The sequence below is a fragment of the Nomascus leucogenys genome, chromosome 19 (assembly GCF_006542625.1).
Source record: "Nomascus leucogenys isolate Asia chromosome 19, Asia_NLE_v1, whole genome shotgun sequence".
NCBI classification, from domain to species: domain Eukaryota; kingdom Metazoa; phylum Chordata; class Mammalia; order Primates; family Hylobatidae; genus Nomascus; species Nomascus leucogenys.
The window spans coordinates 77,255,037-77,275,394 of record NC_044399.1 but is presented as its reverse complement, the minus strand read 5'-3'; the positions used below and the strand labels follow the sequence as shown (position 1 = coordinate 77,275,394).

The following is a 20,358-nucleotide window of genomic DNA, read 5'->3' as shown; positions in this document are numbered from 1 at the left end:
CTTCTTTTTCTTATCTGTCCTTCTCAGATTTCATATTTGTATTTTCCAAAACAATCTAGTTGAAGAAATCCTATTCAATATGTTTGAAATCTTTATGCTCCCAGCTCAAACTCTGGATTAACAACAAAATAGAGGAAAACTCTTTTTCTTATTCAGCAGTCAAACTTCAAGGCAACTTCAGCCCTGGGAACTCAGCCAGTTGCTGGGAAGTAAAGGAATCAAAGCCTTCTAAACAGTAAGAAATGTCTTCAGAATAGAGCTTGGCTCAGAGAGCTTTGGCCTTCCTGCAAATTAAGAATAATGATCTGGTGAGCTTGTTTATCTCCCCTCCACCAGCAAGGCTTGGTCTCCCCAGGGGTAACCGGCCGCGGATTCAAGAGGAAGCTGGGAGGGCTGTCTGGTGCTGGAGAAGGAGGCAGCTCCAACACACTGGGGTCAGGCAGTGTGGGGGCAAAGAGGTCTCCTTACTTCCACAGCACCAAGTCATCAAAGTTTACAAGACGCTTCTATGTTGATCTGGAAAAAGGAGGTGCTCCTAGTACAGCTCAGAAAGATGTCCACAAAATGGGCTAAAAAGCAATCACAAAACCACAGCAAAACACAAACAGGCAAGGGAAAGGGTAAACTTCCGTTATCTGGAAGCCTCAGAGAGAGGAGAGGGTACACAGGTGAGAGCCTTGGCTGGGTGGGAGGTAGGCGTCAGACCGGACCCTCTGCAGAATTAGCAGTGGTGTACGCTCACCTCTGGAGCTGCTCCTCTGAGGTGGGCCTGGCCCCCTAGATAACTGGAGGGTCCTGCATCTCATGGCAGTTTCCACCACGCCCTGCTGCAGCTCGCACCCACAGCCCTCTGATTACGGCAGTGGGAAGCTGCCATTTACTGCTGCACCGTTCTGACCATGTGCCCCACCTTATTTCAAGTAGCCCTCGCTACTGCTGTGTCCAGGAGGCTCAGAGAGGTCAAGTTACTTACCTAAGGTCACACAGCTGGTACGTGCCAGAGCTGGGAAGAGAACGTGCATTTGTATGACTCTGGGATGTTGGCTTTCTGCCTTGACTCCCCAGCCTCTTCAGCTGGCTGGTGGCAGGTCCTGGGCCTCTAGGGAGGACGTGCCTGCTTGTGGCCGGCTGTGGGCCCAGCCTGGGATTGACCTCACACCTGGGGCTACACTGACAGCGGCGGGCACAGTGCCTTCCTTTCTCTTTCCCTACACATCGGCTCCAATTTCCACCATGATCACAGTGTTCTCGGAGTCAGGCAGCATGCGAGGAAAATTGCCCTTTCCCTGGAATAATTTATCATCTTGTTATTTCCGTTACCTGACACTGTTGGAGCCTATTCCATGCTGAGCTGTTTGAATTTCCAGCTTGGAAGTCCCCAGGCTGAGCGGGAATGCTGTTTCCTGTGGGAGGAGCAGACGAGGGAGATGCTGCCTGCAGGCTTGGCGGAGGGTCAGGGGGTGTTTGGGACCACAGTGGGGAGGGGGCTGAGGACAGAAACCAGGCAGCATTTGTGATTCTTCTGAATCCAGAGGGGGTTGTGTGATGAAATTCCACAGGGCTCTGCCGGGCTGATACGTGCTACTGCGACCTACAGCCAGGGGGTGGTCCCAGGAAGGCAAAGGCGCTGGTAAGAATGCAGAGACGGCTGCAGAAAGCGAGGGGACTCCCGGGCCAGGCCCTGGACCAGGGCACAGAGCAGGGCTGTTGAGGGTGTTGATTTCGGTTTTTGACAAGTCGAGGAGCCTCAGGATACCACGTGGCAACACACGGCTCAACAGCACGTGCCTCGGGCTCAACTCCTCGCTCTGCCACTCGCTGGCGGTGTGTCGTGTGCAAGTTGACGGACTTCTCAGCCTCAGTTTCCTCCTCTGTGAAGTGAAGGGAATGGCGTCCACCCCCCTTATTCCTTTAATGTGAGAGCTAACTCAGGGGAAGTCTGTAAAGACCCAGTCTGGCCTCCAGCTGGGGTCCATCTGACCCAGGTGGTGGCTGTTTACAGTGATCAACTCTCCCCAGTTTGCTGGAAACTTTCCTGGTTTTAGCCCTGAAAGTCCCACATCTTGTGAAACCCGTTGGTCCTGGAAAACCTGGATCGTTGCTCACTCTGCCTGTGGTGTCCTGCTCCTCATTGCACTAAAAGTGCCAGGTCACGCCTGTGTCCTGGGGAAGGCCGAAGCCCTTGCTAAGGTTTCTGTAATATCACCTGTGGCTCTGAGGCCTGCTTTGGCTGAGTTAATTCAGTGGTGAGGTGGATACATGTGCTTGTACACGTTTTTGATCCACAAGAGACTCAGATGTGACATTCAGCCCCCATTCCCCCCAGATCCATAGGCACGAGGCATCTGGGTGTGGCAGACCCCACAGACGTTCGGGGTGGGATGGGGGCGCTGAGATCACTGTAGTGCAAACAGCATCAAATGGAGCATGACACACAAGTCCTTTGGCCGCCCCCTGAAAGTGTGGGGGATGCAGGGGTGGAAGGGAGCTTCACTCAGGGACCGCCTGCCTCAACTCCTGGCTCTGACCTCTGCTCTTTCCTCTAAATTTTGTTTGTTTCTAACGTCTCTTTTGTGGCCTTGGCCCCTGGTTGAAGTGTGCCCTTTCAAAGCATTTTTCCTAAACGACGACAATTCCTCTCCAAGAGGAGCGTTCCCTCCCCAGCTGTTCAGAAAATGGCAGGTGTGTTCCACCTGCAACAATGCTGCTCTATCAGTTTAGACTCGGAAGGCCCTAAGGGCTGGGCAAGGCCACATTTGGGGTCTGTTCCAGGCCTTGCGGGTCACCATCCCTGGCTGTATTAGTCCATTCTTGCACTGCTATAACGAAGTACCCAAGGCTGGGCAATTTATAAAGAAAAGCAACGTAATAGGCTCACGGTTCCTGAGGCTGTACAGGAAGCTTGATGTTGGCATGTGCTCAGCTTCTGAGGAGGCCCCAAGAAACTTTCAATCATGGCAGAAGGCGAAGGGGGAGCAGACATGCCACATGGTCAGAGCAGCAGCAAGAGAGTGAGGTGGGAGGTGCTGCCCACTTGTAAATGGCGGAGCCCATGAGAACTCACCAAGGCGGATGGTGCTAAATCAGTCATGGGAAAACCACCCCCGTGATCTAGTCACTTCCCACCAGGCGCCACCTCCAACGCTGAGGGTCACAACTGGACATGACATGTGGGTGGGGATACAGATCCAAACCACATCATCAGCTCTTTCAGAGGGAGATGGCTCTGGCCCCAGTTTAGAGTCCGGCTGATGTGCTCTCCCAGGAGTGCCTGGCACAGCTCTCAGGTCCTGCAGGAACCGCTGGGCTTGGATGAAGGGCCCTCCCCCAGTGTCAGGAGCCTGGCCACCTGGCCTGGTTTCACCCCATAGCCTAGGGCAGAGATGCCACAAAGTCACAGACTTTCAGGGTCAAGAGAACCCTGGAGAGCATCTGACTCAACCTCATATTTAACAGGGAATCTGAGGCCCACACTGGCCAAGTGACCTGTCTGTACTTACACACTCTGGAGGCGGCAGAGTGGAGGAGACTGGTGCTATGGCCTATCTGCGTGATTTATTTTAAAATATAGTCATGCGTTGTATAACGAAGTTTGTCAATAACAGGCTGTATATCCAGCGGTGGTCCCATAAGATTACAAAGCAGCTGAAAATTCCCATTGCCTAGTGAAGTTGCAGCTGTGTAATGTCACAGTGCAACACGTTATCACTTGTTTGTGGTGACGCTGGTGTAAACACACCTACTACACTGCCAGTCACATAAGAGTGGACAGTAGTGTCCCTCACACTCACCACACACTGACTGTCCCACAGCGACTCCAGTCCTGCAAGCTCCATTCACGGTAAGTGCTCTATACACCTGTGCCATTTTAAAAAATCTTTTATACCGTATTTTTACTGTACCTTTTCTATGATTAGCTACACACGTAATTCCACTGTGTTGCAGTTGCTATTCAGTACAGTCACATGCTGTACAGGTTTGTAGCCCAGGAGCCACAGGCTCTCCCGCATAGCCTAGCTGTGCTGTAGGCTCTGCCATTTAGATTTACGTCCGTGCTCTCTATGATGTCTGCACAATGATGAAGTCACCTGACGACACATTTCTTGGAAGTACCCCTGTCGTATCCTGGTTGTTAGGTGACACACGCCTGTACTTCTGTGTAAATGAGTGTGAGTAAGATCTAATCTGCACACACATTAAGGGCTGGCTAATTAACATGTCAAGTAAATCAGTTAATCCTCATCTATAAAAACACTTTAGGGTTCCTCATTAGCATGAGGAATGTGGCAGTGGGTTTTCTTTCATTTATTTACTTTTTTTGAAGAGGATCTTGTTTTGTTACCCAGGCTGAGTGTAGAGGCGAGATCATGGCTCACTACAGCCTCCAACTTCTGTGCTCAAGCAATCCTCCTGCCTCAGCCTCCCAAGTAGCTGGGACTACAGCTGTAGTGATTTTGACAGGGGGGGAATTTGTTGGGGGTCACTGAGGTGGGCTGGGGCACACAGACCTAGGCTCTGCACAAGGGCCCTGGGACCCTTCACAGCCCCACTCTCCTTCACCAGTGGCCTGGCCTGGAGAGTGAGTGGGCAGCTAGAGGCTGGCAAGGCCAGAGCTGCTACTCCCTCCCTGGGTGGAGGCTGCTCTGGGGCCTGGAGGCCTGGCCTGGTCCGCAGGCAGGGCACTAACTGAGGCCCAGAAGACCGAGTCCCCAGCAGCTGGCCGGGCTTCAAGAGCTACTCTGCCCAGGATTCCTGTGGCTGCTTTGAACTGAGTGCCCCTGGCCACAGACCCACAGCTTGTGGGAAGTGTAGGTTGGGGCTCCTGATCTGCTGGCCCCTCCCTAGGGATGCAGAGCACACGGGTCCTGGGCCTGCAGTGTTTCCATCCATCCACGCATCCTTCTTCCCATCAGGACAGCGGTCCATCCTCTGTTCATCTATCCATCCTCTCGGATGTCCTTCAGCACATTGGTCCATGCAGAATATCTATGCACCTGTCTCTCCATCCATCTGTCCTATGCTCCATCAGTCTGTCCATCACCCATCCTCCCATCTGTCCTCCACCCACCCCCACCATCCCCCACCCAATCATCATCCATCCAACCACCCCCTATGCCCCCACTCACCCTTCCCCCACCCAGCCATCCGTTAACCCATCCCCCACCCATCCTTCCCCCACCCATTCCCCACTCAACTATCGCCCTACCCATCCCCCACTCCTCCACCCACTCACCCATCCATCTCCTCACCCATCCCTCACTCATCCATCCCTCCATCCATCCCCTCACTCACCTGCCATCCACCCATCCCCCAACCTTCCTCACCCCTCCACCACCCACTGACCCATCCTCTACCCCTCCATCTACCCATGTCCATGCATCCATTGATCCAGCAGTATTTCTTGACAGCTAACTAGGGACCCAAAGGTGAAAAAGCCTTGACTTCTGCCTTCAGGAGCCGGGCTCTAGGGAACCCAGCCTTGCCACGCCACGGCTGGAAGCAGGGCCTGGGAAGAAGGTGCAGCGACTGATCTGGGCAGGCCCCTGCTGTGGGGGCAGGGATGACACGGCCCAGCTTTTGGTTCCCTTTTCCCCATGAGAGAGCCTGGGCAAAGGTGGAGGCAATAGCAGTCAGGAAGGAGGGAGCGGGGAGGGAGAAGCTTCACTTGTCAGCTGCTCAGCAGGTACAGTCAGACTTACAATGTCTCCAAAGAGCAGCCTCTGAGAGGCAGGGGATGAGCACGCTGAATTATTCTCTGGTAATTGGCACTGAAGAAGCTGCAGACATCCTGGGGTCTGCATCAAAGGCTCAGAGCTTTGGCCCGTCTTGGTGGAGACTGGGGGAACCTTGTCGGGGGCTCCTAAGGCTCTCTGAGCTCCTGCCTCCTCCTCCTGCCTGCTCTCCTCGGTACTGTGGGGTGAGGAGAGGCACACTCTGCTTTGCTTTCTGCACAAGACAGCCCCGGGGTGGGGCTGGGCGCTGCGGGTCAGAGCCCTGACCGTTTGCAGAGGAAAGGAAAGGGGCAGGAAACTGGAGCCTCAAGGCCCTGCTCTGCAGGGGTCTTCACACATGGCCTGGCGAGGTCCTTCTCCTCACGCACTCCGGGCAATGCCAGTGCCAGGTTTTCCTTTGGTCTCATCCCTCCCCTGTGCAGAAGAGCATTTGCTGGCACTTGGATGAGCAATTTAAACTCATGGGTCCTCCACATATATTTGCAACAGGGTCTTGCTCTGTCAATCAGGCTGGAGTGCAGTGGCACAATCACAGCTCATTGCAGCCTCAAACTCTTGGGCTCAAGTGATCCTCCCTTCTCAGCCTCCTCTGTAGCTGGTACTACAGGCATGCACCACCACGTCTGGCTTTTTTTTTTTTTTTTTTTTGTGTGGAGAGGGCATCTCTCCATATTGCCCAGGCTGGTCTCGAACTCCTGGGCTCAGGTGATATTCCTGCCTTGGCCTCCCAAAGTCCTGGGACTACAGGCATGAGCCATTGCACCTGGCCTCCTACGTATTCTGTAAACAGGTGAACCTTTCTGTGTTTGTACATACTAGTGTATGCACACGTGTGTGTGCGTCTGTGTGCCGTCCATCTCCCCTGGCGAGGGCCCCTTCTGCCTACTACCTCCAACAGCTGGACCCTCCAGCTGGTCACCTTATGTAGGAGGCTTCTCTCCCCCACGGGCGGAGTGCAGGGCAGGGCAGCCTGGGGTGGAGGCTGCAGGCAGGCCAGTTCCCCACCCAGCCTCAGCCTCCTTCCTGCGGGGGAACCAGTCATAGGGAGGAAACTGAGCTTTTTCCTTGTAGCCACCTCAGGCTCATTGGCTGGGCCCCCTGTAAAAAAAAAAAAAAAAAAAGGCAGATGAACCACACAAAAGTCTGAGCATGTATTTAGCATGTGTTACGTCACACAGAAGCGCCATGAAGAAGTGAACACCTGAAGGAACCAGGGAGCCCGAGTGTTTCTTACGGCAGCTCGATGGGGAAACGTGATTGGATGAGTGTTTCTTACGGCAGCTGGATGAGGAAACGTGATTGGGCGAGTGTTTCTTACGGCACCTCGATGGGGAAACGTGATTGGGCGAGTGTTTCTTACGGCAGCTCGATGGGGAAACGTGATTGGACGAGTGTTTCTTACGGCAGCTGGAGGAAGGTAGAAGGTGGCGGGGGAAACGTGATTGGGCAAAGAGAACGAGGTCAGTGGAGTGAGCGGGGACCTGTGCCAGGCATGTCTTTGCGCCCCCACTCCATGGTCTCGCGATAAGATGCTGCTTTCCTCCAGGTACCAGCAGGGCGCTTCTCGCACGAGGGGCTTCCGACCTGCTTCAGGGGAAGGTCAAAAAGCCCTTCCTGCGCGTGCTCCGTCTCAGGTTTCTTCCGCTGAAGACATTCAGTTGCCAAGGTGCTGTACTTTGGGGTAGTGTGTCCTGAACCATCACAATACAGAGAACAGGTCAGCGGCAGCCACTCTGTTGGCGGCATCCCAAACTGCCCCCCGGAACTTCCTGTCTCCCCCCCAGGGAGCTCTGGGGAACACAGCGAGGGACCCTCTCATCTCACAGACGGGGAGTGACAAACACGGAGGGCTCGAGGCAGGGCCAGGATGTGAACCTGTGTCCCAGACGCCCGGTCAGGCACTCCTGCCACCTCCCCAGGCTGCCCCTCCACAGAGAGTCAGAGGACTCATCCCGGTCGGCCTGGACTGTTGATCTGGCTGCACTTACAGACTCTGCGCCCAGAAGGACAGCCAGGCCAGGCAGGACCCGCTCTAGGATCACAGGGCCTGGTGCAAAATGAAAACGGGGGGACCGTTATTCAACATAACGAAGCATTTCCAGATGGCGACGGCAGATCACTGAACCGAGCCCAGGGCCCTGTGTGCTTGCCCAGGGCACATGCCCATGCGGCCGGGAGGACTCCAGATATCACGGGAACAGCTGAAGCTCCTGGGGCAGGGCATGGTGCTGGGGGCCAGTGAGGGGCTCAGGAGGATGTGGCATCCTGCGTTCAAAGGAAAGGCAAACCCTTGTGTATCGCTGGTGGGAGTGTAAAGTGGTGCGCCTCGGTGGACTATGGTCCTAAAAACAATTCAACTTAGAATTACCATATGATCCAACAATTCCTCTTGGGTATTTTTTTTAAGACAAGTTCTGGCTCTGTCACTCAGGCTGGAGTGCAGTGGCATAATCATGGCTCACTGCAGCCTCGACCTCCCGGGCTCAAGCGATCCTCCCACCTCAGCTTCCCTAGTAGCTTGCACTACAGGTGTGGGCCACCATGCCTGGCTAATTTTTTGGTATATTTTGTAGAGATGGGATCTTGCCACATTGCCCAGGCTGGTCTCGAACTCCTGGGCTCAAGCCATCTGCCTGCATCAGTCTCCCAAAGTGCTGGGATTACAGGCGTGAGCCACTGCACCCGGCCCACTGTTGGGTATTTACCCAAAAGAATTGGAAGGGACTCAAACAGATACCTGTACACCTGTGTTCATTACAGCCTTCGTCACAGCAGCCAAAAGGTGGAACCAACCCAAGTGTCCATCGGCAGATGATGGATATACACAAATATTCAGCCGTAAAATGGAATAAAAATCCGACGGGTGCTCCAACAGGAACGGGCCTTGAAAACACGATGTTACGTGGAAGACGCCAGACACAAAAGAACAAATATATGATTCCACTTACATGAGAAACCCAGGGTAGTCAGCAATAAAGACAGAAAGTGGAAAGGTGGTTACTGGGGCTGGGGGAGGGGAAACGGGTAGTTTATAGGATCACGGAAAGTTCTGGAAATGGATGACGGTAATGGTTACTGTCGTGAATGTACTTCATGCCACTGAACTATACACTTAAATTCTATGTAATTTTGCTGCAATTTTTAAAAAGGGGAGGCAGGTGCTTGTGGGAAAATGAGACAACTGTGGGAGCCTGTGAGCGGCGCTGGGATCCAAGGGATCAGCCCCCCTTCTCGGAGTTCAGGTGCCACGTTCCATGGCCCTCCTTGAGGTTGAAGGTCAGCCTAGAGACAGGCTCTGGGCTGTAAAGGCCCTGAGAGCCCACTTGATCCATGGAAGCTACTGGAAACTCTCCCAGCCAAAGCCACCCCTGCACCTGCAAGGGCGGCTGCTTCAATGAACCCACCCCCAAGTGCCGACGAAGGAAGGCTGAGCTCAGAACCTGGGGCTCGCAGCCAGGTGGGGCCACGGACATGAGACCGTTTTCAGAGTGGGGGCAAAATCTCTGCATTGACTGAGACTTACTCTCATTTGTTACATTAGCGTTGGGAAAATACCCCCGTGGGACAAGGGGCTGACTTTCCCCCATTCATCTGGAAGTTTCCATCTGTGCTGCCGACACAGCTGGCTGTCCTCTGCCCTTGGAACCCCAACTTTTTCATATCAAACCCCGGCCTTGCAGTCCCCTTGACCGCTCTGGGCCTCAGTTTCCTCCTCTGTAAAGTGGGAACAATAAATGTCCCTGACTCATAGGCGGGCGGCGATTCCCCAAAGCTCATGCAGGTGCCTGACTCCACAAACGGTGGCCGTGATGGTGATGGTCATCCCCGCACAGCAAGATGCTTCCTCTCTCCCTGGCGGTGGCTCCGTGGAACTGAGGCTCTGTTTGTTGTCGGCAAACAAAGCCCAGTTGGCGAGAGGAGGTGGCGGCCGCGGCGAGGGAAGCGGGGGAGCCAGGAGGGCGTGGCCTGGAGTCCTGATGGGCCTCCCTCCCCGAGCCGGGCAGCTTCCCTCTCCGCAGCCTGCTGCGCCCTGCCCGGCAGAACAGACAGGCTGGAACGGGCAGGACAGATACTGCCGGCTTTTGAGGACTCTGAGAGGCAAGGGCAGAAAGCGGGCGTTTTCTCGTGTGGGGAAGATGCCAGCCCCCGCTGTTTGGGGTGGAAATCCTCTAACCCGCTGGGCCTGTGCGCCAGGGCTGAGCAACAGCGCGGAGCCGCGCATCTGTCGCGGTGGGACGCGGCAGCAGGGCTGTGAGGGCTGCGTTTTCTCTGCCAGCCGGATCCTCATCCCCTGCCCCTCGGTCGTCTGCCAATGTCCGTGTATCTTTTGCCCCAGCTGGTGCGGGTTTAGGGCTCTCAGCCCCAGGAGTCACGGGTGAGCTGGTTCCAGTGGGAACCTCAGCATCACCTGGGAACTGAAATATGCATTGTCAGCCCCACGGCAGACCTCTGAATCAGGAACTCCGAGGTAGGGTTAGCGTTCTGTGTTCCAACGAGTCCCTTGAGTGGTTCAGATGCAGCGGAGGGCGGGGCCATGTCCACTACCAAACCCCGGGCCTAGAACTCTGCACCTGCACCAGCAGCTGCCCGATTAATGCTCCACAGAGGAATGAGTGTGGATAAGCAGCATCATTCCAAAGCCCCAAAGGGCAGAGTGTGGAGGTTTACTGCGCCCCGGGTACCAGGCAGCCACCCTGCCCACGTTCTTATGGCATCTTGACCACTCCTGAGGCACGTGCCTCACTGAATTCTACTGGAGAAACAGCTGGTAGCTGTTGACGTGCTTGTCACGGTGGTGGGAGCTGTGCTGGGGCTCTAATGTTTTAAATTTCCAGTCATCCTAGGAAGGAGGTGTTATCCCCATTTCACAGATGAGAAAACGGAGGCACAGAGAAGTACCCATACTTCAGGCACTAAGTAGCAGATCTGGGATTTGAAACCAGGGTCCAAAGTTCATGAGCTCTCCACTTGCTGCCTCTTTTAGGAACCACTTGGGTTATCTGGTATTTGGGACAAATCCAGTCCCTTCTGTACGCCCTGATTTTTACGGATGTCACAGAACACCTTCCACCTTCTATCAGGAAAGGCTCCGTTCTGAAAGCTAATTTGTAAGTTGCTTGCTTGGGACTAAGAAAGCAGTTTCATAAAGAAAAGATTTCTTGGCTCCCAGACCAGCCCACAAAGAACCCTTGACTCCAAGGCAGCCACAGGCTCCCATGAGGGATCTGCATCCCACCTCAGCTCTGAAGCTGACCCTTCCACGAGGACGTCGTCTTAATGAATGCCTTCTAGGAAATGCATTTGGAATCCACCCAGGGCTGCAGGCACTGGGTCTGGCCCAGTCATGGGGTTCTGGTGGGGGCTGAGTGTGGGGGCTTATCTGCATCAGGTCTGACAGGGCTTTGGTCCCACAGAGGCGTTGGTAGCTCACCTGCAGTTTAGAACTGCGGGCAGAGGCCCGAGCCACTCCCAGGCTGGTGTTCCCAGGTCGGGCGTGGACCTAGAGACTGCAGGGCAGCCACAGGCTGTCTTTTCTCTGCCAGGCAGGTGTTTAGTCACCCATCTGCTATGGCCTCGGGCTCACTGCCGCCCCTCACCCCCACCCTGTGGGTTTGTCAGCAGTTTGACGTGAATTTTTCCATAAAAATTCGTTGTTATACATGAAATATAGTATATTATTTTAAAAGGGTAACTGTCCTACAAAGTTTATAACATAAAGCAGGAATCCCCTGCTCACCTCGAGACACCTTAGAACTCTTTTAGTTCCTTGGTATCTAAAACCTCATGCGGATTCTATGTCTTGATTTTGTAATTTTACAGAGCATTATGTATTATAAAATATCATGATGTAGCTCTCACATACGATCTCCCTGACACACATATGCTTCTTGTATATCCTTGTGCACCTCCTCTGTCCTCACCTGGGCTGGCTGGACCAGCCACCCGGCTCCACCATCACCCTGAGGATTCTCTCCTGTGTCAGGGCTCCAGTTTCTTGTGCCGATTTTCTCTTGGTTTTCTCCCTTGTTTGGTTGGAGCACATCCTACAGTAGCTGCCTGAGAAAGAGGGCAAGGGAGGTGATATTTTTCAAGAACTCACATGTCTGAACATATCTTCATTCTACCTTCACACTTCACTAAGTTCTAGCTGGATAGAAAAGTCAACTTAGAAATTGTCTCCCCTCAGAATTCAGAAGATCTTGCTTCTCTGTGCTCGGACTTAAAAATTTGCTTTGAGAATTTCAGCACCATTTGAATTCCTGATCCTTTGTATGTAACTTTTTTTTTTCTATCTTTGGAAGGCTTTGGGATATTTTCTGATTATCCTGGTGTCCTGAAATTTCATAAGAAGGTTTGGTGTAGTTCCTTAATTTACTTTAAAATATTTCTGACATACAAAAAATACAAATCTAGGCCAGGTGCGGTGGCTCACGCCTGTAATCCCAGCACTTTGGGGGGCTGAGACAGGTGGATCACAAGGTCAGGAGTTAGAGACCATCCTGGCCAACATGGTGAAACCCCATCTCTACTAAAATACAAAAAATTAGCCGGGCGTGGTGGCACATGCTCGGGAGGCTGAGACAGGAGAATTGCTTGAACCCAGGAGGCAGAGGTTGCAGTGAGCCGAGATCACGCCACTGCACTCTAGCCTGGGCGACAGGGTGAGACTCCATCTCAAAAAAACAAAAACAACAACAACAACAAAAACCAAATCTATAATAAACATACAAATATACAATACGAAGTAAAATATAAATATTACAAACCCATCTACCTATCACTGAGCTTAGTAAAACATTAAGATTCCCTTTAATTGTATTTCTCCTCTTCCCAAGACGTGTCCTGAGTCTGTTGTTTTGTTATCCTTCCTGTTTCTGAATTCTCTTGCTGCATAAAATATATTTTTATAACATTCTTGCATGTTTGTGAAATCTCTATATAGATGGTGTCATGTATTTTTCTGCCACCTGTCTCTTTGTCAGCATTATTGGTGAGATACACACACTGTGAGTGTGGTGACTCAATTTCAGCACTGCATAATATTCTATTGTTTGTATATGTCACAATTTATGTACCTATTCTTCTGCTGAAGCCTTTTTGGTTGTTTCTAAATTTGAGCTGTAAATATTCTGTGCATGTCTCCTGGAGCCCACGAGATGAGTTTCTGGAGGGAAATGGTCCAGGGGCCTCCCAGCACATTGGAGTCATCTGGAGAGCTTTACAAATCCCGATGCCAGCCAAGGATACATGCAAAATCGATTAAACCAAAATCTCTAGTGGTGGGTCTGCCATGAGTACTTTTAAAGCTCCCCAGGTGATTCCAGTGAGCAGCCAAAGGGAACAACCACTGCCCTAGGCCAATGCTACTCAAGGTGCCCTTCAACCATGTGTCACCTGCCAGCGTGTTAGATGTGCACGCTGGGGTCCCACCCCAGAGCTGGCGAGTGAGCATCTGTGTTTCAGGAGGACCTCAGGGATGGCTGCAGGCTGCGCCCACCTTCGCCTACTGGGCATCACCAAACTGCTGCTCAGGGTGGTGGCAGGGGCCACACGGGTGTGGAGGCTTCACGTCCCTGTGCCGGGAACTTACAGGCTTTCTCTATGGAAGCCCATTCCCTTCAGTCCTGGGGAATATTCTTGTGTCATTTCTTCAACAATCTCCTCTCCTCTGTTTTCTGTTTCACGGGTTGAAATTCCTATTTCACGGAGGCTGGATCTTCTGTGTTGAGCTGATCTTGTTGTTGTCCAATGTTCTTGACTTCTTCCTCTTTTTGCTTTTATGCATTTTACTTAATGGGAGATTTTCTCTCCTCTTCCATCCCTTCTCATGCATTTTAAATTCCTGCTATTTTTAATGTTCAAGAACTTTAACACTGCCTTTAAAAAAATAACATTCTTTTCTCATTTCATAGGTGTAATACTTCAGGGGATTTTCCTCTCCTTTTTTCTGTGTACTGGAGTCTCTATTTTCATTTATTGGATTTCATCAAACGTTGGGTGCCCTTGGCTGTCCCCGCTATGAGTGAAACACAGCAAAGCTAATAGGCAGCACTGAGCATGTGGGTGAGGCTTGTGGACTGGAGGTCTCACAGTGGACTGGGCAGAGACCCACTGTTTGGGGAACCCCCAGTGTCAGGATCTGTCCATCTATTCTCTTTGATCAGTTTCCCAGAGAGAAATTCAATAACGTTCTGCCAGCCAGGTGCAGAGGCTCATGCCTGTAATCCCAGCACTTTGGGAGGCTGAGGCGGGTGGATCACAAGGTCAGGAGTTTGAGACTGGCCTGATCAACATGGAGAAACCCCATCTCTACTAAAAATACAGAATTAGCTGGGCGTGGTGGCGCGTGCCTGTAATCCCAGCTACTCGCTTGAGGCTGAGGCAGGAGAATCACTTGAACTTGGGAGGCGGAGGTTGCAGTGAGCCGAGATCATGCCATTGCACTCCAGCCAGGGCGACAAGAGCGAAACTCCATCTCAAAATAATAATAATAATAATAAATGTCCTGCCTTGGGGGTGGATGGATGGGGACGAGGCCTGGCTTTTATCAGCCTCCATCAGGGATTTTAAAGGGGAATGAGGGCTTCCCCATTTACATCCTGATTTCAGTAAGGCACCTTGCCCCAGCCTTTGGCTACCCATGGGGCCCCCAATCCAGAATCTTTTCAGATCACCGCTGGCCGGCAGTAAACCTGTCTCCTGCCATGGTCAGAGAAAGGCAGTCACCAGGCTGGGAGAGGGGGCCTGAGGGTGTAAACACTTCTTTCAACCAAGACAATTCTCAGACCCACCCTGAACTTCCACCTTCGGGACACCTGGCCCCTCCAAGTTCTGTGCATTTGGGGGATTCTGCACAGCAAATGGGCTTGTTCATGCTTGGCTTCCTTCTTTGTAGACATTTTGGGGCTGACACTAAGCAAATCATACTGTTCCAGCTTCCAAACAGGTATTTGTCATTCACTGCCATCTTCTCTCCTGTTCTTTTTGTCTTTGTGGTTTATGCCATTTTCATTCCTTTATGTCATTCTAGTGGGGTTTTCAGGGACAGAGGAAAATATGAATATATTCAATGCACCATATGTAACCAGAAGTCCTTGTGAATTTAAAAGACATTTTGCAGACGTACGTACGAGTTTGCAGAACTCATTCCGATTATTCCTTTTGTATGTAGATGGCCTTGCTTATCCGTTCAGCATCAGGTGTGTGAGCTGCATGAACACACACAGCTCTAGCCCCTCCTTTCACTGCGGCTTAGGATGTGTTCCAGCAAGTCAACGCACCACAGTGTTTTCCATCCATTTTTCCACTGCTGCATCTCAGAAACACAGGCAATTGTGGTCTTTTGATCAACACACTGGCTCAGTGCAAATTTTAATCTTCATTGTTTTAATTCTGAAGCATAACGTGCCACAGGGAAAGTGAGTTTCTTTACTGTTTGCCAGCAGCAAGGACAAAAAGTGAATGGTGGGGGCCCAGGAGCTCCTAGCTTGGAGAGGAGGCCCTTCCAGACCCAGGGACCTGGGGGTTGGGGCAGGAGGCAGGAAGGATGGGAGGGTGTGAACACCGACACACACACACAACACACACACACACACACACACACACACACACACACACATTCTCTCTCTTCAGGGAAGGGTTTTCCAGAAGCATTTGCCCATATTCTGACTGAAGTATTTTCATTCCAAGCCAAACCTCCTGAAGAGAAGTGAATTCATGGCTGAGGGAGCCACGTCCCCTGGCCGGGGATGCACCTGAAGGCTGCTCTTCAGCAAGTGAATTCATAGCATCCACCAGAGCTTCCCAGCTCCTCAAGCTGAAGACAGGCTGAGCCGTGAGGGGATTAAAAGAAACCTAATAGGGCTGGGTGTGGTGGCTCACACCTGTAATGCCAGCACTTTGGGAGGCCGAGGCGGGCGGATCACTTGAGACCAGGAGTTCAAGACCAGCCTGGCCAACATGGAGAAACCCCATCTCTTCTAAAAATACAAAAATTAACAGGGTATGGTGGCAGGCATCTGTAATCCCACCTACTCAGGAGGCTGAGGTGAGAAAATCGCTTGAGCCCAGGAGATGGAGGTTGCAGTGAGCCACGATCGTGCCACTGCACCCCAGCCTGGGCAACAAAACGAGACTGTCTCAAAAACAAATAAACATACAAAAACCAAAGAAATCAAACAGAGCGAGGTTTCACCCGCGGTCCTGGGACAGCCCATGGGAGGGGGGCACTGCTCCTGCCTCCCAGAGCTGAAGGGAGAGGGAGAGGGTGGGTGAATCTCACCCTCACTGCTCTGGCTCCGATGCTCACCTCTAAGGGGCCACATGCAGCTTCGGAGGCCATGCCCTAGGTTTCATTTAGTCTTGCCATTAATACAGCCACGGAGAAAGCGCCGCCGGGCGGCCCCTCTGACACTGCATGTGGGAACCCCCGCCAGCCCAACCCAAGACACACGCAAACTTAAAATCATCACAAGGTAGATTGGGGGTGTGGGAGGGGAGGGCAATAAATAAGGTCAGGGGCTGAGGGCAGTGGTTGGAGTGGGGGTGGATGCAGAGAGCTCCCCAGGAGAGAAGGGGCGCAGAAAGGCACTGGGTGGGGGAGGCAGACAACTCCCAACACTGGTTTGTTGAGTCATGGCCAACGGGGTGTCTGGCGAGGGCACAAGGACCGGTCAGGGAGGAGCCGGGCAGGGTCTGGCAGGAATCCTCCACAGGGAAGTCTGTTCCAGGCACCAGACCCCTCAGCCCAGGCAGCTGGAGGAGCCAGCTGGAGCTGCGCCAGCAGCGGGGGCTCGGCCAGGTGTGTCTTTTACCTTTAGAGGAGAGAAAAGGCCACCACATGGTGAGCAGGGGTGTGTCCCTCCCTCCCCGGTGACAGCTCAGCCTTTGGGAATGAGATGGAGGAGCTGGTGTGTCCCTCCCTCCCCGGTGACAGCTCAGCCTTTGGGAATGAGATGGAGGAGCTGGTGGGGAAGGCAGGCTTTTGCTGACAGCACCCGTTGCCTCAGCCCGAGCTCGAGACCAGCGCCGCTCTGCTCTGCTGTGTGATGGCAGGAAAGTCGCCTGCCCCTCTGGGCTTCAGGCCCCCCTCCTAACCCAGGTGATCAACGTGGCGACCTCAGGATGCCGGAAGGAGCAAATGGGCACGGAAATAGAACATCCTCCTCTAAGCCAATCCTTCCCAAGTTGTTTCTTAAGCCCAGGAACCCTCTCTCTGCACTGGGCCACACGGCTTTCCCCTTTATTCCGGACATTTACTGGGGACCGCCTAGGAGAAGGCAGTCCATGTGACACTGGATTTTGTCTCCCCGGAACCCTGTGAAGGACACTGTACTGATAACAGAACTGGGCGCAGAAGAGATCAAATATAAGGGTGAACCATATTGAACTGCTGATATTTCACTGTTTTTGAGCCACAAAAATGCAATTTCAATTGGGCGTGGTGGCTCCTGCCTGTAATCCCAACACTTTGGGAGGCCAAGGCGGGAGGACTGTTTCAGCCCAGGAGTTCGAGACCAGCCTGGGCAACATAGGGAGACCCCGTCCCTTTGAAAAATAAAAAAAAAAATTAGCCAGACATGGTGGCACTGGCCTACAGTCCTAGCTACTTGGCAGGCTGAGGCAGGAGGACCACTGGAGCCCAGGAGATGGAGGCTGCAGTGAATGGTGATCACACCAGTGCACTCCAGCCTGGGCAACAGCATGAGATCCTGTCTCAAAAAAAAAAAAAAAAAAAAGCAATTTCATATGGTTCAACCTGGGGGTCTGCTCAAGGTCTCATGGCCGTGGGTGGCAGGGCTGGGACAAGAACTCAGGGCTGCCAGATTCCACGCTGTCCTCTGTGGAGGACCTCCAGGGGGCTAGAGGGAGGGGGCAGGGTCCGCTCCACGGCCAAAGATGCCTCCCAGATGCTCTGCAGCTCCTGGGGAACCATTGAGTGGGGAAGGAGAGAGGTGGGGCAGGCGTTCCTGTGGGTGGCTGCCGGGTGCCCTCCACACCCCGGGAAGGAGATCAGCTGCCGCCCTGGTGCATGCGTGTACCCATGAACCCTCTGGCCAGGGAGGGGCCCAACCTGCCCAGGGCTTCTTTCTTGAAGGAGACAGGCTAGTCCTGCACCTGTGCAGTTTTCTCTGGTTTCAGTTTAAGGAGAACCCCCACCCCCGCCACAGGATGATCCTGGGCCAGCCAGGGCTGGGCCCAGCAGGTGCAGGGCAGGGTGGGAGCCCAGGATTCTGCCCTCACTCTCTCTCTGTGCCTTGGTTTCTACACCCATCAAATGGACAATAAGCCTCCCAGCCACTCTGCCAACAGAATGAAAGTTTGCCCCAGGGGAGCCTGGCATGTTTTATGCAGGAGAGGATGGTAAGCACTGCTGTGATTACCCAGAGTGGCTAGGGATGGTTACCATGATCATTCTGGGTCCCTCTCTCTGTTCCTTGCAGGCAGGGATGGGGTCTGGCTCACCTTGTTCCCCTGCACAGTGCTTGGTAAACATGCAGAATTGAAAATGTCACCAACCAGTCTCCCGTTTGGGAGGAGTGAGTGAGGGAGGACACGGCCACGGGGGCAGGAGAGGGGAGAAGGCAGCAGTTGGGTACTCACCGGGGCCCTTCGGGTCGGCCCGGGGCGGGGTCCCCCCGCGGGTCGGCAGAGCCTGTCCCCGTCTCACTGGCCAGGCTGCTCTGGCTCCCAGAGAGGTGGCCCGGCGGGCGGGTGAACCCCATCCTGGGGGCCTCCACGCTGCCACCTGTGGGAAATCACGTGTGGGCCCTGTGGATCTCAAACCGAGATGGGGTGATCTCAGCCCAGTTCCTCATTTGGAACTGTGTAGGTCTCTATGGGATGTCTGCCCCCAACCCCACCCACATGGCTGCCAGGCTCTGGCCCGACCCCACCCTCTGGCCGTTGCTGTTGGGTCCAAGAACGGGCCTGCAGGTCTTTTCACTAAGTCACACGTCACCAACAGGAAAGTCACAATTACCACAGAATGGGGTTGGGGGTGGGGGATATATATTTCGGTTAACGGTTAACCTAGTGAGAGAGAGATGTTGACTGCTGCGTTAACTCACTAAAGGGTCTTCGCTCAAACATGGTTTCTGGTCCTTGCCTGGCCAAGAGAGCAGACGCGGAGCCTGCTACTTCGCTGACCTTCTCCTGTCTCCCAGTCCTGCTTGGTCAGAGCTGAGGGTGGGTGTGGAGCCAGGGGACAAGAGCCCGCGGTGGGAGAAGGAGGGGAGTATAAAGCCTGCCCTGGAAACCGAGGCTGGCAGGTGTCTCCTTTATACTCTTCTAAATTTTCTCTAGAATCTTCAGCCTGAAGGAGCCTAAGAAGTCACTGGTCCGGGGACAGTTTTCATCTCTTGTGCCATCTCTACCTACTGATATTGGCCACTTAGAAAACTGCACTGAGGAGGACTCTGAGGGCACATCAGGGCTCTGTGGAAAGAGTATCATGATCACCTAGTAATGTCTGCCATGGTCACAGGAGTGGGGGGTGGTGGTACGTGTGCCAGGCCTTTGCCGGCTCTGATTTAGCTCAAACTTCCATTCCCAACCCAGTCTTGGTCCCAAGACAGGACCCCCAAGGCATTTCATTCCCGTTTGGGGCAGTTATTACTGAGCCTTCCTTCTTCTGTACTAAAATTGGCCTCCCTGAAATTTCTTTCAACGGTCCCAGTTCCGACCTGTGGAGTGACCGAATGAAGCTGGCCCTTTTTCCAGAAGTCCCTTGTGTGTTTGAAGGGCAGGAAAATGTCTTTCCTTTCCTCTCCCAGGCCTTCTCTGTACCAGTCTCAATGCCCCAGTTAACCCTCTTTCATACAGCAGGTCCCAGAGAGTGAGCTCAGGGATGTCCAAGTCAGAAGGCGCTTTGGAGGCCACCTGTTCTGTCTCACTTGCTAATGAGAAGGAAATGCAGGCCCAGAGGTCACAGCAGGTCCTGGGACCCCATGGTGGTTTCATGGCAGGACTGACCTAGTGCAGGGAGGTCTGCCCCTGATTTTCTCAGCTCTCATGATCCAAGAGGCAAACTCTCAGTTGGGGAACGCTCACAGGTGGGCATGGGAGGAGTCCCAGGTGTGTGGGCCATGGGCATGGGTGGCCTGGCTGGCCCTGGCTCCTGTCCTTTGCCTGCCCTCCTTCCCCCGCTGTGTGTACAGAGGAGCCTCAAGGAGCCTGTCGTCCCATCCCTAGGCCTGCTTCTCCTTCCAGATGTAGAACTCCTTGGACACCCGCTGGGAAGCAGCAATCCGAGGAAGCAGCAAAGCCACTCTGTCCCTGTCTCCGGGGCTTCGGAAATAAACAGCACCTTTTTTTTTTTTTTGAGATGGAGTCTTGCTCTGTCACCAGGCTGGAGCGCAGTGATGCGATCTCGGCTCACTGCAACCTCCGCCTCCTGGATTCAGGCACTTCTCCTGTCTCAGCCTCCTAAGTAGCTGGGATCACAGGCACCCGCCACCACACCCAGCTAATTTTTGTATTTTTAGTAGAGGTGGGGTTTCACCATGTTGGGCAAGATGGTCTCAATCTCCTGACCTCATGATCCGCCCACCCCGGCCTCCTAAAGTGCTGGGATGACAGACATAAGCCACTGTGCACGGTCTAATGTTTCATTTCATTTCATTTC

General features: G+C 53.2%; 1 protein-coding gene across 1 annotated transcript in view; it reads right to left on the bottom strand.

Annotated features, from left to right (window-relative positions):
- Positions 1-3,283: 3,283 nt before the first annotated feature.
- The window catches only part of RPH3AL (rabphilin 3A like (without C2 domains)), a 131,902-nt gene continuing 114,827 nt past the window's right edge, over positions 3,284-20,358 (bottom strand). Inside the window, exons 8-12 of the mRNA XM_030799804.1 lie at positions 18,336-18,480; positions 6,909-7,139; positions 5,700-5,910; positions 4,509-4,572; positions 3,284-3,372 (exon numbers count right to left, since the gene is read on the bottom strand). Coding sequence (XP_030655664.1) covers positions 3,284-3,372; positions 4,509-4,572; positions 5,700-5,910; positions 6,909-7,139; positions 18,336-18,480 — 740 coding nt within the window. The remainder of the gene's footprint in view (positions 3,373-4,508; positions 4,573-5,699; positions 5,911-6,908; positions 7,140-18,335; positions 18,481-20,358) is intronic.